Here is a 17,634-nt window from a genome sequence, read left to right as displayed (position 1 = left end):
CGACAGAAATAACGCAACTGCTGGCATTACACGTAGCATTCCCACGGTTACTGATTCTACGTCAGTCTTCCCACGGTTACATTATAGTCTTACTATGTTGCCGCCTTTTCTCCTGAAATCATATCTCACATCCACAAAGCCCTAGGACGCGATGGGCTACGCTCAAGAGATCTTCCTTACCTTTTAGCTCTTGATGTGCACTTGCCCTTTCTGTTCTGCATTGAGACTTGTCGCAAGTTCAAATGAAGTCGGTGCAAAGTTCGGTCGTATTCGATCTCAAGACACTTGTTCGTGGGTTTGCCCATCCCGAAATTCTACCCGAAGGCTTCTGGAGGGATCATGTCAAGTAGAGCGTACTCAGTGCTTAGTGAGTGCAGTTGTACCGATGCAGTCCGCAGGGAAATAACGATGTCATAAAGTTTTAACTGTTTCAGCACGCGGCCAACATTCGGGACCTACGAATGTAGCACCTACATAGGGTGCCCAAATATATCAAACAGAGGACCTTTTGATCGTAAGCATATTTAGCAAGGCGAGGACATGATCTGGCGAGATAGGTCCACCAAGAGAACCACCCACCAGCAATTCACACCCACGTTTCCATCGTATGGGAGGTTAGTCCTGTTGACAGGAGATCATATGGCGAGAGGTGCCCGATCTCACCTACCTGCTACAACTCTTATTGCCTCTGTCGGTGGTGGATGAGGTAGACTCTCGCGAGGGGTCCGTCAATTTGTTCAAACTGATATGCCTTCGTAATGCAAAGAGCCTGATCATCTCGATAGTATACTTTTGGAGGTGGAGTCGAAGAAAATGAATGGGATCGGTGGACATATACGCTGAGCACATCCGGAAGCTCGTCGCCCAGCATGAACATTCACTTGACTACGACATCTTCGAAGTGCTCCTACCCCCTTCTGACATACCTCTCGTCAATCCGCACCTCGAATCGTTAACGCTTAGGCTAGCGGAGCAATGGATGGACGCTGACACAGGGCTTAGGCATTGTTCCGACAACCGCAACTTGTCGAGGAACATCTTAGAGATGTTAACGGGTCTAAAGGTGTTGACGCAGGTGTCCATGCCCGCACGCTTTTTTACCAAGCTCGGTGAATTGACCGTATCCAAGTCTTTGCCCATTCCTGACGGAGACTAGGCAGCGAGTACTTCCAATCAATGAGAATAAAACTGAGCATCTGAAGACTACTTGTTTCTCAGGTATCTAGTGTTATAAAAATCAAGCACCGAGATACATGTACGAACAGGCCTCATGGGTGATTGGCTTTAGTGAAGGCCTGAGCTAGAAACATCAATTAATTGGTAAGTGGGAGTAGGCGATACCAAGAATCAGGTGGGGCTGGAGGGCAGATGTCTTCAATGTCGAATTTTGAACAATTCATACTCTTCGTAGTAGAATTGCAATATTTTTCATTTTGAACCTCCTGGATGGACTTGACAATCAGATTCGAAGCAGAAGACCCCTGAGATCACATGATCTCAAGGTTACTTTGCCTCCGGGAGGTAACTCTCTCGAACCGCCAATTGTCACCGTGGATGAAAGCGAGAAAAGTTCTTGCGCCGTTCGCGCTGCCTTTTGTCTTTGCATGGGCACCAAAGCAGGCACCAGCAGCGTTTTGGCAGCCTCCAAGCGATTCTGTCGACTACATTAATCCGTGAGACGACGCGTTCTCGTATGCTATCTATATCCTGCTTACGCTGCCCAGGCTGATAGGAAATGGCGGGGATACTCCAAACGGCTCAGGTGGTATGATACCATCAACTGCTCCCCCTTTCGCTATGACACGATGGGTCGCTCAGACGCGCCAGAACTACGTTTCTGTGACTCCGTACAACCACACCGACACGACCATTCACGGGTTCCAAGGCACGCATCAACCAGCAATATGGATGGGGGAAAGCGGACAAGTAGTGGTGGTCCCAGGCTCAGGTCGAGTTCAGAGTCAATTCCACGATCGAGGGATGGTATTCGACAAGGCAACGGAAGTGATAACTGCCAGCTACTATAGCGCCAATCTACAGACCAATGACGGAGGGAATATCCATGCGGAACAAAGCGCGAGTACGTGCCACGAGTCTCTGAAGGAGCCATTTCACTAACGATAGGACGTCCAGCCTCGCGTGTAGGTTATCTGCGATTCTCTTTCAAGTCGACACAAGCTCCATACGTTCTTCTGGAAGCTAGTCGCGCGTCAGTCATGGGCTCTGCTGATCCCAACAACGTAACATATCCTCTCGGCTCTATCTATATTGACCCAGAGGCGAAGGAAATCACTGGCACAAACGCCGAGCGACAAGACTTCATAATAGACCCCGTTTCGACTCCGGCTCGCGGGTTCAAGGGCTACTTTTGCGCAAGATTCGACAGGCCCTTCCTGTCTTGGGGAGTAATCCAGAACGGCACCGCCAGTGAAGATTCCTCCGCGGCTGGACCTTTGGTATCAGGCTTTGCTACATTTGACCCGAATGACACGACGATCAACGTTCGAGTTGGGGTGTCCTTTATTTCCATTGACCAGGCTAGGCGCAACCTTGATAACGAAATCCCTGATGGTACTACCTTAGAGGACACGGCTATGACGACTAGGGCTGCTTGGGCAGAGAAGATGGACCGTGTTCAACTGGAGGGTGCGACAGAAGACGAGAAGGTTATATTCTACACGGGCTTTTATCACACGTTGCAGTATCCATACGAAACCAGCGAAGACGGCAAATATTATTCCGGCTACGATGACTCCGTCCACGAGGGTGTTTCGTACAGCGGGTACTCGATATGGGTGAGCGTTTCTTCTTCTAGAGCACGAAAGTTGCCGCCCATGCCCGAGATCTTTCTTCAAAGGATACGTTCCGCGCCGAATCGGCATGGTTAATCCTGTTTGCTCCTGAGCGTGTTCCGGGGATGATCACTAGCATGCTTCAAGACTACAAGGAGGTATGTACCCCCATTGGCATGCATCGATTGTAGGATTGAATGTCCTTAGGGAGGCTGGTTACCTATGTGGAAGAATATTATTGGTTCGCCGTCATTCGTTTTAATCCTACTAGCTGGTCTTAATCCTCACCTTCAGAAACCAATATCATGGCAAGTCCAATATTTCATCCGGCTAAGTGTTGTACTCATCTGAACATCAGGTTGGAACGCACGCCGACTCCCTCATTGCGGAGGCCGTGGTCAAGGGTATCACGGGCTTCGAACTAGATCTTGCCTGGGAGGCCGTACTCAAGGATGCAACTATCCCTCCCGTGAATGATTCTACAACATCGTGAGCCCATAGCATTGATGTCGTTACGCTACCTTACCCCGTTACCCTAGCTATTTCGATCGAGAAGAGGTACGCAACATGATGCCTTTTTCTTGTCCCGAATGTTCAACGGAAGGCTAGAATGTAAACTACGAAGTCCGAGCGGGTCTTTCCTCAGTCTACGACACCAACGGCTGGGTTGCTTCAGACATCCATTCCGAGGCTGCCTCTCGTACGCTCGATTACGCTTGTGAGTCTCTTCTCCTGCTGGCTCCTTACGCACGCACCACATGCCAATTTACATCACCAGACGACGATTACGCCGTCTACGTACTCGCTAAGGCCTTGAACAAGACATCCGAAGCCGCTTTCTTCCTCAACCGTAGCCTAGAAGCGCCTTTCAGTATCTTCAATGATGCTACTGGATTTATGGAGGCTCGTAACGCGGATGGTTCGTGGGCAGGGGAAGACGCGGGCTGGACCGAAGGCGACAAGTGGGCATATTCGTTCGACGTCGTCCATGATATTCCCGGTCTTATCGCTAAGAGAGGCGGGAACGTGAGCTTCGTCCGATCTTTGGAAGAGCATTTTAACGGAGGCCACAATGACCACACTAATGAGGTGTGTTATGGCGTTGTGAGCCAGTGTCAATATAATGTCATTCCATATAGCCCTCCCATCATATTCCGTACCTCTACGCACTCGCGGGTGCTGCATCGAAGACTCAAGAACGCGTGAGGTCGATAGCGAAGTCTGACTACGGGACCTCACCTACTGGCCTCGCTGGCGTACGTTCGTTCTCCGTCGGTCACACATCAGAACATGATAATCTTCCTAGAATGAGGACTGTGGTCAGATGGGCGCGTGGTGGCTTTTTAGCGCCCTTGGATTCTATCCCGTCAACCCGGTCTCGGGCGAATACATCGTTGGCTCGTAGGTTGACAATCTCAGCACTTGCTTTTCAACTAAACTGGGCTATTTTTTGTACAGACCGTTCTTCGAGAAAGTGTCTATCGATTTGCCGGGCGTAGATAGGCCGCTGGTTATTACTGCTCACGGTGCACCTTCAGACATCTACGTTAAGTCGTTGTCCATCAACGGCGCTCCACTTGACGAACCCGTCGTATTCCACGATGAAATCGCTCGTGGAGGGGATATTGTCTTTGAAATGAGTGCAAACCCAGAACCTTGGGCGTACAATACCGTCGTAAGCTTGCCTTTTTATCCCACATCTTCGACGTTTGACGATGTTGATTAGGGTGGGTATACGAGTAGAACGCCATCTGTCATTCACAATGAGCTCTAAGAACAAATTACCTAGTCACTACAGTATGCGAAGGTGTGAACGCTTGCTGTGGTCTTCTCCGTACGGAAGCAATATCCAACGGGAATTATGACTCCGTCGAGTGCTCTCTAATTGCTAGGCACCAGATCGTTTCCCGAGGGCTAGCCGATGCTCGAACTCGTCATGAAGGGTGATGACTTGCTGGACTTTCAAACAATCTCTTGTTCTCCGGTATCTATGCGCTTGACTCCACTTTGTCCCCGCACTCAGGCTTGCTACAGGTTGCGTACGCCTTCGACTGACAAGTCATACTCCCACTCTCACAGAAATTAGCTCGGCTTCTCTTTGTTTCTCTCATCCTATAACCCACGTCTCCATCCTCCGCCGCATTATAACAGCTTGATATGTCAAGTCGCGTGGCATCGGATATGCGCTTTTGTCGCGTTTCCGAGATTATACCAGTCCTAGCAACTGCATATGCGCCTTCCACGGGCAGCGTGTTCTCTTCGCAATTTTTATGCCATAGATTGTAGAAGTTGCCTCTGTTGGTACGTAATTATTCCGGGTTTCTTGCTAGATCAGAAGCTCAGTGGCTGCGTGGACGTTTTCTCGAAATGGCTCTTCTTCTTGATCGCTCGATTACAACGTTTTCCGTCCGTCGGGCCACTGTGGAAGCGGCTGTGGATAATCCTCGGATGAATTCAGACGGTCCGCTTAACGATCTGCGAGGACGGTATGTGCTGCTGGCCTGGTCATCTGCTACGCAGGCTCCTCATCTGGAGAATTTTTCACGAGAACTCTCATGCTTCAGGCTTACGTTGACACCGCACTTTCACCCTACAATGTTTATAAGTCTTCGGTGAGGCCTGATTCTTCCTTCATTTTCTTCTCGCTCACCCCGTTCTCGATATGGTTGGCCTAGTCCCCGGATTAGTCCTGTCTCTAGGCGTGCTCGTGGCCAAGGCCAACTTATTTGGTGTCCGGGACGACCTCCATTTTTCGCTGGAGGCTCGACAAGAAAATAGAGATGGTTCCCGCCCGGTGTACAAGAATCCCAGGGCATCAATCGAAGCACGGGTGAATGACTTACTCCCTCGTATGACGCTCGAGGAAAAGGTCGCCCAATTGTACGTTCTGAACTCGTTTCTTCCTTTACTATCTGATATAATGTTCGCGCCAGAATTCAGGGCGATCTGAATGGATGGATGAACATGAATGATCCGTTGGACAATACCCTGGTGTTCAATCAGACGGGCTTAGTCGGTCTTCCATCGTATACTACATCTCCGCGGTCTTATTTACCACTATCTTAGGAAGAAATGATGCGCCAAAAAGGTGGCTCGATATGGGGTGGCTACCTCGTACCCTACGAGAAATTCGTCTTTGCCGTCAATGTTGGACAACGCTATCTAATGGAAAACACTACTCTGGGCATCCCTGCCCTGATACAGTCAGAAGGTCGGTCAATCGGCATCGATCTCTCTACTCATTGATTTACGACTACGTGCAGGTCTACACGGTTTTACCAATAACGGGACCATCTTCCCTTCGCCTATTGGACTCGCTGCAACATTTGACACTGACCTCATGAAGAAGGTAGCTAGTGTTATTTCGACCGAAGCTGAGGGGCTAGGGATCAACCATATCTTTGCACCTGTGTTGGATCAAGCTCGAGAGCTTCGGTGGGGTCGAGTTGAGGAAGGTTTCGGGGAAGACCATTACCTCACTGGCGAGATGGCCCTAGCTTATGTGGAAGGGCTACAATCCGGCAAACGTCGTAATGCGAGCACGACGGCAGTCGCAAGAATGGCTGCGACTTGCAAACACTTTGCTGCTTTCGGGAGTCCTCAAGGAGGCTTGTACGTTCTGTGATTTTTATTTACTCTAACGCCTCTGACACTGGTCAAGGAACCTTGCCCCGGTGGCCGGCGGTGAGCGTGAACTTCGAACCGTACACCTACGGGCTTTTGAAAGAGCGTGCATGGAGAGTATGACCATCATGACGGCATACTCAAGTTACGACGGTATTCCTGCTATCGCGAACGATCGTAAGCGTTCCCTTCGCGTTTGGAAGTACGGGTCCTGATTGCGTTTGAATGAGCTAGATCTCCTTATTGACATTGTATGGAATGCTATTTTCATAGCAACCTATTCTAACCGTGTTACCGTAGCTCCGGAAAGAATGGGGCTATAAGTATTGGGTCGTCTCCGATGCTGGGTCCGTCGACCTTCTAATTACCCTTCATGGTACATGTTCCACGAGAGAATGCGCAGCTAAAACAACGCTCGAGAAAGGCTTGTCCGGGGAGATGGGCGGTGGAACGTATACATACTTGACATTGCCCGGTACGCAATCATCCATTGCCCTGACCACGAAACTAAGTGTGCTCCATATACATAGACCAAATCAGAGCGGGACAAGTTGACATCAAAGCGCTGGATGCCACTGTGAAGTATATGCTTCGCACCAAATTCTCTCTAGGTCTTTTCGAAAGTCAGTGAGGGCGCTCACTCTGAAATCCTCTGCTTATGTGTCTTGCATAGATCCTTACCCGTACGAGGACTACCTTTCATTGCTTCGCTCTCCCGAGTCGCAGGAAACCCTTCTTGCGTCTGACCGCGAGTCCATTGTCTTGCTCGAGAACCGCCAAAACACACTACCGCTATCTAAGAGCATTGGGTCCGTCGCGTTGATCGGCCCTCACGCCGATAGAGTATCAGTAAGTCACAAACACAATCCTGTTGGTTCTTTCTGAACTAAATTTACACAGTTCGGTGACTACGTCTTCTTCAATGCCACTCTTAACGGCGTCAGCCCACTCGCTGGGTTCCGCCAAGTTCTCGCAGACACCCAAGTACAAATCAATTACGCCGAGGGCTCAAAACTTTGGTCAAATGACCGATCTGGATTTGACGACGCGGTGAATGCAGCACAATCGTCCGATGTTGCGATCGTTATAGTGGGGACGTGGTCATTGGACCAAACCCTCCTATGGACGCCGGGTACCAATGCAACAACTGGAGAACACGTCGACGTGCACGACCTGGCGCTAGTCGGTGCGCAACTGGATCTTGTGAAAGCCGTGGAGGCAACAGGAAAGCCTACCATAGTTGTCTTTGTCAGCGGTAAACCCGTCGCGGAGCCGTGGATTCAAGCTCGTGGGTATCTCAATTCTTGGATCTGTGGTAGTTCATTTATGCTGGTCATATAGACGCCGATGCAGTCATTCAGCAGTTCTACCCCGGGGAGAAGGGTGGATTGGCGCTAGCCGAGATCGTCTTCGGAGATGTTAATCCATCAGGTCAGTCTTTGTCTCTCAAAATGGGCTTCGAGGAATTAAACGTGCTCTAGGTAAATTGCCAGTGTCTTTCCCTCGCGATGTCGGGACAACGCCAGTGTTCTACAATTACTTGAAGGGAAGCCGGCCTTTGGATCCCGGGAGTGTTCTCGATGACGGCACACTTCACTTCGGACACCAAGTATGTCGCTTGTCCTCTACTTTATAGGGTAGGGTATGCTCAAAACATTCGTCAGTACGTTCTCGATAGCCCAATACCTCTGTGGAGCTTCGGACACGGCTTGAGTTACACCACATTTAGCTAGTAAGTCGACGCTCATTCTTTCTGTCCTTCCCTCACGTTCTACATCACGATTACAGCTCCAACGTAGCAGTCTCGCCGTCGACTGTTAGTAAGAACGGCAAGTTCACTGTCAGCGTTACCGTCAGCAACACAGGCGCTGTGGCCGGAAAGGAGGTGGTTCAGGTACGATCATAATGTTGCTCCTTAAGCGACCAGTTACTTACTCTATTGTCAGATTTACGTTACCGACCTCGTAGCGTCGGTGGTCACGCCAAACCAAGAACTTGTTGGTTTCCAGAAAGTGGACATACCGTAAGCATCCTTGCAGGTTTCCCTCCACATCCTGAGTTTGATCATCCCATAGTGCTGGAGAGTCTAAGACGGTTTCGATTGACATCCAAGCATCGCAATTGGCTGTGTGGTCGCTCCGCAACACTTGGGTTGTCGAACCGGGGCAATTCCTCGTAAAAGTCGGCACTAGCGAGCAGAGCTTTGCAAATGCGACGCTGACAGTAAATTAAGATAGTCGAGATCTCCCATTTCAATATGATTATTGTAGCAAATGGTTTAGTTCGTGCAAACCCTACGCCAGGATACTGCGCAATCGCTTAAGTGACTCAGATTCTTCTCATGAGCTGATGAGTACCACAATAGCATGTTTCAAAGGAACTATTTCCATCTCATCTACGACCTTTTGATTTGCCTACCACGCGCTGAGCACAGTATCGCCTTGCGGCTTAGGAAGGCTACTATCAATGCTGCATCCGCGCTGGTACCTTCTTCGGGGCCACCCATTGCTTTACCTGGAGATTTGGCTTCCCACCGACTTGTTGGTGCGCCTCCTACCACACGAATGGCCATCGGGTGGGCTATCAATCAATTCGACGACTTTGACATGGAGATCTATAACAATATGTATCCTCCTGTCCAATTTCTCAGCCATCCTTTTACGTGCACTTCCTCGCGCGTATCTCTCAAGCTTTCATGTTTCACTGATCCATCCCTATCTCTGCGTATCAAGATTTAATGTTCACTTTCATTCTGAGAAACAGTGAAGGACGAGCTACGTACATATCAAAGGTTCAAGAGTCGGTGCACAGGGGCCGTGACAGGGGCCTACTCATGCCTTTACTCTTTACACAACTTATACTTGTGCTTGCGACTCGAAGATCCTAGGCGTGAATTGAGATACACTAAGCTTTGTTGTCTTTCTGATTTTTACAAAGCCGGGGTCGCGACTGGACGGTAATACCAAAGAATGTCCGTCTATATAAGACATCTATTGCCTCTTTCTTCCATCGCTCTGTACCAACCCACCCACCATCCACCACTTCGCTATATCCCACCCAATCCACAATCTCTGCTCAGCGTAAGCACAGTCTCTGACAGCCGCTCGCAAATTTGTCAACTCTCAACTTGGAGAATCCTCCGAAACGAACAAGGATTGAGACCCACTCCCCGCATTGTGATGGACATCAATGATATATCTGTGTCTATAATCGTTCGGGGGGAGATAGTGATATAGTAATGTAATACTCCTCGTGGTTACGAAGCCTTAACCCAATGTACTTGAACGAGACGTGATTAGGCGAGGGCGGTAACTGAAATGGCTACATAGGTAACATAAGTGCGAGGTTTCGTTGCTTTGGCGTGTCAGAGAACCCTTCTTCAGTGATACTAGATGATCAATGTGCAGAGAACCTGGACAGCTCTTACAAGTCGGGGCTCTTGATTGTAGGGTGGACACTGGGAGCTTCAATTATTTAATACCGCGTCCAGATTAGCACTCGTGCTATACCGAGCTTCAAACTGAATTCCGCGAGATCTGAAGCATGGATAGGCCTGGCTCAGATAGAAAGCGTCCAGGGATAGACATGGGCCGGCATCCCTGCCAAAAGTCGAATTGATCGTCGGGAAGTAGGCGGAGGGCGGAGTCCCACGGTACTGACTGACTTTGAACCATTGCTGATGTAATAACTGATCACGCAAACATGGACTGATTTCCCAACGACTTCTTTCCATCAACTCTCATATCCTCAAACTCCCCCACAACTTTCGGGCAGGATCCTTGGAACGACTTTTCACGCTTCGACATGAACAAGGATGCAAATAGAGAACGCCGAGCATGGACTGAGGAAGAAGATCAGCTGCTGCGAGACGCTGTTCGCCAAGGTCAGTTGCTTCGCTTATTTGATAGCTGCTTGTTCTCTTGTTGACATCCCACGCAGAGGATGGAGACAGCGAGCCCCCAACGAAGTGGTCTCAGATCGCAAAACATGTCCCAAATCGAACCAACAAGGATTGCAGGAAGCGATGGTTCTCAAAAATGGCATCGGTGGTAGCCAAAGGAGTATGGTCTGCAGAGGAAGACGAGCGCCTCACTGAGGCTGTCGAACTTCATGGAAACAAGTGAGTGACACCTTTCGCTTAATGGCCGTTGCCTCATGCTATCTAGATGGTCTCTAGTTGCAGCCATGGTGCGGACTCGAAACAACGACCGTGGGTCCTTTGCCTACTGTGGCACGATCATCGTATCTTAAGCCTCTCCCCACAGAATGCGCAAAACGGTGGATAGACACCCTCAATCCCCAGATTGATCGATCGGCTTGGTCGTCAGAAGAGGTAACCCATTTAGGATACGGAGTTTATGATATACCACTAATCACTATCCAGGATGCGCAGCTGCTTCGTGCTGTCGACGAACTAGGGAAGTCATGGAAGAAAATAGTGGAGACCCACTTTCCTGGCCGCAGCGGACTTGCGGCCAAGAATCGGTATGATCGGTCGTAAACCTACATTACTGGGATTGACCTTGAAGCGTAGTTATAATTGTTTGGCGCGAACCAACTTCGGCGCCCTGCGAAGGAATCGCTTACATAGATCTCATACCCAAGGCCGACCTCGCCCCTCATCCTCTAGCTCGTCACAACGCTCGTCTAGCCCTGCGCCTTCCTCCGCATCTTCTCCCAGCATCTGTTCCACACCTCCACCCCAATTTCCGCCATCCATAGACTTCGCCGATCTATCTTTGCCTTCATTCAACCCCCAGGAAGGTTTAGATGAACTATTAAGGCAGCTCGCGCCGCCTTGCTCCCCTCAGACATTCTCTTCTCCGACATCACCCCTATTCCCTCCAGATATTCTCGACGGCACCTGCGAGTCTCAAGTGTACCAGTTTTCTTGTCCATCGGACGTCGATTCCGAATCTTTCGACTGGTCATCGCTCAGTATTCCGCAGGACCTCTCGCTTTCTCCAGAATCCAGCCTATCGCCTTCCACTGTATCTCCGCCTGACTCAGCATCTTCGTCATCATCATCTTCCTCAACCCATTTGGATGGTCCGACTTCAGTGTCACCGCAGGCGTTGAATATATCTACCTCTACTACTAATCTATTGCCTCCACTCGCAGTCTCTGAATCTCCCTCTAAGCAAGTTACCGTGGCCGTTGCAGTCGCCATGTGCGAAGCTTCCGACCTTCAATTCACCGTTCAGACTCTAATCAGCGGCCTCTGTAAAAACATTCGCACACAAAACTACAAGACATCATAATCTCACTGGTTTGTTTTTATTCGTCTCCTTTCGTACACGCTAATCATCCTCGAACACTCTAGGCTCGTTATTTATTTGTGTTTTCGGATCATCGCATCATAGAACTGCTCTCAACAGCACTCACGCTTTCAACAGCTATGTAATCTGACGCTTCAACAGTTGTATTGATATTAACACCCACAGCATTAACTACACCCAAACCCTTGTAACTCATAACGATAACTCCATTGCTCGATTTGCTTTCAACAGAGCAAGTCGAGGCTTTGTGGGATTCATCCCCCACGTTTCCTATCTGCCTCACCATATGTACGCTACTGGTTTATGTGCATATCACATATTCGAGTCAAAGTATGGAATTCAATGCGAACAGTTGGCACCGCACGTTCTGTGATTGCGAAACTTCGCACCGATTTCGAAGTCTTCCAGAAGTTTTACTCCGGTATGTGCATATGATCGGCAGCTTCGCTCATCCGGATGCATCTCGTTCTCCAACTAGTGGTACGTCAAGTAGGTACCGCCGATCCCACAAGTCATGTTCTGATCTCAGGCTCTCTTATTTCCTTCAAGATCGAGGGCAATTCTCTAGCCAGCTTTTTGCTATGCCGCTAGGAAGATTTACCGCAGGTGCGGTACTCCTTTGAGGTGTGTTCGCGGACCTCCAAGTATTGGTTTACCTTAGCAAGCATTTACTACGCCATTCCAGGCCATCCTTGATTAGACCTGTATCGCTGGTCTTCTGCCGTGCAGTGTTATTTGCGTCACGTCTCAGGAAATAGCCACAGGGAGGTAGGCGATGCCCGTTGTACTTTCTGTACCTTCAAATTGAACTGCTCTTTTTCATATCCCGGGAGTCTATCATGCTGACCGATGCCTCATATTATTCTGTGCGGATCATTTCTGTGTCTCTTCATTGCAATGCACATTTTGGACGCAGTGTCACCTGCTATCACGCAAAACAAAACAATACCAATATCAATATCAAGTGGTGAGTCTGAGATTCCGCCGTAGGCGGCTGCGGATGTCCACGCCCAGTCGGTGCCCGTGGGCCGTAGCCTCAGTAGTAGAGGCGGTGAGAGACAAGGATGCGGTAGGCTCGAAACTTCTAGTCAGTCTATTGCTTCCAATTGGCGAACAAAATATGAGATAGAGCACGCATTCATTGGATCAGTTTCATTTTGTAAGTTGATAGAACACCACGAAGCTATAGCGAAGAATAAAGTTGTACCGTATATATAATTATATAATAGTAATGATATATACTAGATGCTGTCGATTGCCAGCAGGTAGACATCCTAGCAACTTGTCACATTTACCGGACTAGCGGTGGTAGGGAACAATCGCGTAGACCCGCTATATGGAAGAATTACATATACCTATAATAGAAAGCGTACGACCAATTGGTCACAGGTGACAAGCATCACACATAAAGACAAGTTATGTATGACGTGTGACTGACACATCTTGCTCTCGCCCTCTTGCTCTCTTGCTCGCAAGATGGAGAGTGACAACACTAAGTATCTGGGTAATGCCACTCAAGCCCATCAATAAGTTTAATCTGTAAATGTAATATTATTCATTGTAGGTTTAAGTCATCAACACAACGTGACACTTGCTGCATGTCCGGCAATAGGAGCAGGCGCTCACAGGGAACACACAGTCCCTTAATTTTCTGGCACTGTGTTAATAACTTGTTAATAACATAGGACTTTTTCACCAAACCCTAGCAAGGAGCAGCCTGAAGGGGGGCCTTAGTTTCAAAGCCCGGTGGTCTAGGATGATCAACAAGGCACGGCCGCCGTTCCAGCTGTCGTAAGAGCAAAACCAAAACCAAAATATTCCAGGCTGGGGTATACATAGTCAAGTCAACACAAAATGTCTGCCGCATCTACGAAGAGCCTACACGAGCCGCATTCGTACCTGCACCTCCCTATTCTCAATCGCATTAGGAGCGGATGGTATCTCCTCCAAATCTCCCAATATTGGGCCAAATAGCTCGCCGAGTTTTGACGTCCAAACGGTGCCCTCATGGGCGATGACACTGAGGTCGATACGCTTTAGGCTCCCTTGTGCATGGATTGATTGTACGGCACGATATAGTCCTTCGTAGTCGGCCAGATCGGGGTAAATCGGTGCGTCCCAATACTGAGCGTCCATGATTGCGACGGTGAGTTGTTGAAGGTGCTTGGGATGGGGGAGCCGATTAGCGCAAGCCGCTATCCATGTCACGACCCCCGAATATGACGCGCCGTCCGGTTTGTGGATGTTGATTGTTAAGTGAGAAGGGCGTATGGTCGTGCCTAAGTCGGGAAGCGTGGCATTTGGATCAACTGCAGAAAGGGAAGGGGAGAATGTAAACGAACGGCTCAAAACGGTAGGAAGGCAAAGACGCACCGTCGAGAATAAGGTTGGACAAACCGGCAGGAACCCAAGGGGGTATATCCCAAAACTCGTCGGTATAATGTTCAATTCTCAGTGTTTCCAAGTTCGGACACTCGATAACGTTGCTTAGAGAAAGTCGAGTGGCGTAGCGCTCATGGACTTTCAGACTACGGAGGGAGTCCAGGTGGATTAGTGAAGGAATCTTCGACGTGGACTCGGAGGTTTCTTGGTGTAAGGATGATTCTGGGCGGAAGTCGATTTCCATCGATAAATCCTCAAGAGTAGCTCGGCAAGCGGAGAGGAGGGGAAGTAGATCCTCTGCAGCTGCGCTCCAACAACGCAAGTCAAGTCGCTTGATGTGCGAAGCACTGGCCTGTGGAAGCAGGGACGCGATATGTGAGACATACATGGATAGGGTACCGCTGTTCGGAAAGCACCAGACGGGAAAGTTGCCGTCCAAGCGCAGCTCCTGCAAATTTGCGAAATGAGGGAGGGAACCTTGAACCCATCTTGACACGGCACCGGGATTTTCAGGCAAGCGTAGCTCGAGGTTGCGGATATATGTGCAGAGATGGGGGGCTGTGAAGTAGAGGAACGAGAACCTGGGGATGTCCGAGTCTCGGCTGTAGTCCAGGGTGACTGAGCGGAAGATGTGTGGTCGGCATACGTCGTTCCAGGAGGAGCACACAAGGGAGCAAGCGACGAGACCGGTAGGTACGCGGCGGCGTTCTCCACAGTAGTAAACCTCGTCGAGTGGGCGATCGTCGAGCAAGGCAATGATTTTACGGGTTAACTCGATAGGGAAGCCAGTGTTCTCATCGACAACACTAGTATTGTCCAAAGAAAGTGGTTTGGGACGATCCACTGAGTGGTTCGTCCGTTGGATCGTCATGAGCCGCTTCATTTGGCGGATCGTCGAAGCAACCCCGGAGGTGATTCGATTATTCGTGTCGATTTTGAATCGTTCCATGACTCGCCTGTTCTGGCCGTTACTAGTAGGCATGATCTGCTTGAGACATGTTTCGGTAAATCATATCCACGGCCTATGAGAGCGAACCTACCTGTTGTCAAAGGCGGGGGGGATTTGACCAGGATTTGGCAAGGATGTGTTGATTGAGTTATACACATCGCTTAAGAAGTTGGCGAAACTGCGCTTATTCGCGTGGCAACTGCCACATGAGAAGAAGGGGAGTGAGCTGGAGGCTCATTCTCTTTGTTCTCATCTTGATGATCTCAGGCGAAACCAGTGCTCTGCGAGTGCGTCCAGGGATATGGGGGTTGTTGGGCGCATAGCCGCGTGTGGGAGGTGCTGAGCTGGGGTCGTGGGAGGTAGATATGGGTGAGAATCCGTGGAATACAGTACTGCCGTGGGGTAGATTTCAAATTGGAAGGGCACACGGGGGTTCAAAAGATGCTCTATTAGGGACGATAAACGCGGAGGGGCGTAAAGCGAGGCGTTGCTGACAGAAGGCGCGCCCATTCGCGCAATGAGGAGGAGCTCGTACATGAGTGAGAGCTGAGTGATACTACTGGATTATACGATTACCATTTATTTCAGCGGGCGCTAGTAATCGTGTTTGTGCTCCGCCACTCACCCAACTTGATGATACTCATGCACAACTTCCATGCCTGAAGTAGATGAATTCGACGAGGAAGACATCCTGAGCGACGGCGTCGCGTCGGACTCAGACTCATACTCCCCTAAACCCTATCGTATCCAAGAAATCCCCTCTAAGGGCCTAGGGGTGGTAGCAGCCATTGATTTCGCGCTCGGGGATCTCATCATCGTCGAGTCCCCCTTGCTCCTCTTCCGACCCGAGGGGCCCACGATTTCCAGCGACCTCGTATGTGGTTCACCATCCTGAATCAGTGCGGCTGATTCACGCAGGCTAAGACAGTTGCAGGGTGCATTCGAAAAGCTTGAGGATGGGAAGAAGGAGGCGTACATGAAGCTGGATAACGTGCATCCCGAGAGTGAGTGCCCCCCGCTCGTCGGCATCTTCAACACGAACGCATACGACGTGCAGGAGTCCGATCACGCTGGTGAGCCACCCCCGCCGTCTCCACTATTCGCACGAAACGAGCTCATATGAACTCCCACATGCGCGCAGACTCCGACGACGACCCGCCTTGCGTAGCCGTCTTCAACGACATCTCGCGGATAAATCACAGGTGCGCTTCACTTCCCTCGCTACCGCTACCACCACAATCCATTCTCCATTTCCCACTCAAACTCGGCTGTTGCACCTTGCTTGTAGCTGCAGCCCCAACACCATCCGCCTCTGGCGCGCCTCCTCCTCCGCAATGCACATCTCCGCCTGCCGCGCCATCCCCGCAGGCACGGAGCTCACCACGTACTACCGCGACCCCTTCCTCCCGTCATCCGAACGCCACGCCACGCTCCTCGCCATCTACAAATTCCGCTGTGTATGCCCGTCATGCCTCAACCCCGCCGCCTCTGACAATAGACGTCTGCGCCTCCGACAGTCCCGTGGCCGGCTCGCTGACCTCGTCGCATGGGCCCGCGTCGCGCCGCCCTCGCCCGACCTCCTTGCGGACACTTTGGAGCTGCTGGCGCTGGTGCAAGAGGAGGGGCTGGAGAGCCAGCATGTGTATGGGCGCGTGCTCAGGCATTTGATGTGTATATCCTACGTGATGCAGATGTGTGCTGAGGAAGGAGAGGACGACATAGGCAGTAATGTGGAGGGAGAGGGGTACGAGGGATATAAGCGTATGTTGAGGGCGTGGAGGATGGCAAATGGGGCGGAGGAGGTGGGTGTGGGGAGGGTGGAGCTCGCGGAGGAGGAGATGATGCGGGTTGCGGTAAGCAGGCGACGTACTGGGGGTTAGACGGAGGCGGAGTATTCGCGCTCCCCGGTACGTTCCTTATGGTTATCGCGATTCGTCTTGGACAAGTATCCAGTGATTGATTTGGGCATCATTTTGGGCCGTCGCGTCCCGATCCGTGTTTATGTGCTTCGGCGCCACTGACAAAGTGTACAAGCAATTACGAGTCCGGATCGTTCTTCGCGCATTATATGTAGGTATACCATTTCAATCAACCTGAGATAAATGCTGAAGCAGCCTGGAGCAAAAAAGTCACTTGTGCACCTTACAGTACACTTTCGGATACGGGGAATCGAACCCCGAGCTGCCGCGCACTCCTGAAAGGCGGCAATGTTAGCCGTTACACCATATCCGAATTGACAGTCGGCTTGACCTTGAATTCTGGGTCTAGTAGAGACGAAGCATCCCGAGCTCATGGACAGAGTTCCGGGCAATTCCTGGATGTGATGACTAGTGTGCCTGAGGAAGATATCGGTTCGATGGCGTAGTTGGTTATCGCATCTGTCTAACAACGTCCTTGTTCACAGAAGGTCCTCAGTTCGAACCTGGGTCGAATCATATTTTTGTGACTGGCGCAACGTTTTTCGCGTTCCTGATGACAACTGGAAGGTGTGTCAAGAATTTCCTCCTGGTTGAACTGTGGGGGGGAAGTCCTGCACCAAATCATTTTTCTTCTGCTCCATCACTGCCCTATGGGCATATCAGCGAAGAATACACAGCGCCCACCGTAG

At 50.3% G+C, this 17,634-nt stretch overlaps 5 protein-coding genes and 2 non-coding genes across 7 annotated transcripts; 5 read left to right on the top strand and 2 right to left on the bottom strand.

Annotated features, from left to right (window-relative positions):
- Positions 1–1,554: 1,554 nt before the first annotated feature.
- Positions 1,555–4,518, top strand: PC9H_005685 (uncharacterized protein; the record flags this gene model as incomplete). Its single annotated transcript, XM_036775245.1, has 12 exons — positions 1,555–1,673; positions 1,725–2,080; positions 2,134–2,795; positions 2,858–2,950; positions 3,000–3,047; positions 3,151–3,281; positions 3,332–3,350; positions 3,402–3,510; positions 3,571–3,881; positions 3,932–4,048; positions 4,099–4,193; positions 4,251–4,518. The coding sequence occupies 12 exons, from the start codon at positions 1,555–1,557 to the stop codon at positions 4,516–4,518; spliced, it is 2,328 nt and encodes a 775-aa protein (XP_036633747.1).
- Positions 4,519–5,454: 936 nt separating this feature from the next.
- PC9H_005684 (uncharacterized protein) lies at positions 5,455–8,648 on the top strand (the record flags this gene model as incomplete). Its single annotated transcript, XM_036775244.1, has 16 exons — positions 5,455–5,672; positions 5,726–5,808; positions 5,863–6,003; positions 6,056–6,404; positions 6,454–6,593; positions 6,651–6,667; positions 6,717–6,891; positions 6,947–7,039; positions 7,090–7,265; positions 7,317–7,704; positions 7,758–7,847; positions 7,898–8,025; positions 8,081–8,148; positions 8,205–8,310; positions 8,363–8,439; positions 8,492–8,648. The coding sequence occupies 16 exons, from the start codon at positions 5,455–5,457 to the stop codon at positions 8,646–8,648; spliced, it is 2,406 nt and encodes an 801-aa protein (XP_036633746.1).
- A 1,572-nt stretch (positions 8,649–10,220) lies between these two features.
- On the top strand, positions 10,221–11,677 carry PC9H_005683 (uncharacterized protein; the record flags this gene model as incomplete). The annotated part of the gene is made up of 6 exons (XM_036775243.1): positions 10,221–10,299; positions 10,356–10,536; positions 10,583–10,626; positions 10,682–10,749; positions 10,801–10,901; positions 10,951–11,677. 6 exons carry the CDS (start codon positions 10,221–10,223, stop codon positions 11,675–11,677), a joined length of 1,200 nt encoding a protein of 399 aa, XP_036633745.1.
- A 1,710-nt stretch (positions 11,678–13,387) lies between these two features.
- Positions 13,388–15,059, bottom strand: PC9H_005682 (uncharacterized protein; the record flags this gene model as incomplete). Its single annotated transcript, XM_036775242.1, has 3 exons — positions 13,388–13,519; positions 13,595–14,004; positions 14,069–15,059. The coding sequence occupies 3 exons, from the start codon at positions 15,057–15,059 to the stop codon at positions 13,388–13,390; spliced, it is 1,533 nt and encodes a 510-aa protein (XP_036633744.1).
- A 622-nt stretch (positions 15,060–15,681) lies between these two features.
- On the top strand, positions 15,682–16,906 carry PC9H_005681 (uncharacterized protein; the record flags this gene model as incomplete). Its single annotated transcript, XM_036775241.1, has 4 exons — positions 15,682–15,900; positions 15,961–16,099; positions 16,168–16,228; positions 16,315–16,906. 4 exons carry the CDS (start codon positions 15,682–15,684, stop codon positions 16,904–16,906), a joined length of 1,011 nt encoding a protein of 336 aa, XP_036633743.1.
- Positions 16,907–17,180: 274 nt separating this feature from the next.
- PC9H_005680 lies at positions 17,181–17,258 on the bottom strand. The gene has a single exon. It is a non-coding gene; the product is annotated as a tRNA-Glu (tRNA).
- Positions 17,259–17,376: 118 nt separating this feature from the next.
- Positions 17,377–17,461, top strand: PC9H_005679. The gene has a single exon. It is a non-coding gene; the product is annotated as a tRNA-Val (tRNA).
- The last annotated feature ends 173 nt before the right edge of the window (positions 17,462–17,634 follow it).

Source organism: Pleurotus ostreatus (genome assembly GCF_014466165.1).
Source record: "Pleurotus ostreatus strain PC9 chromosome Unknown scaffold_3, whole genome shotgun sequence".
In the NCBI taxonomy this organism is placed as follows: Eukaryota; Fungi; Basidiomycota; class Agaricomycetes; order Agaricales; family Pleurotaceae; genus Pleurotus; species Pleurotus ostreatus.
The sequence above is the reverse complement of the archived record's forward strand: the minus strand, read 5'-3'. Positions and strand labels throughout refer to the sequence as shown.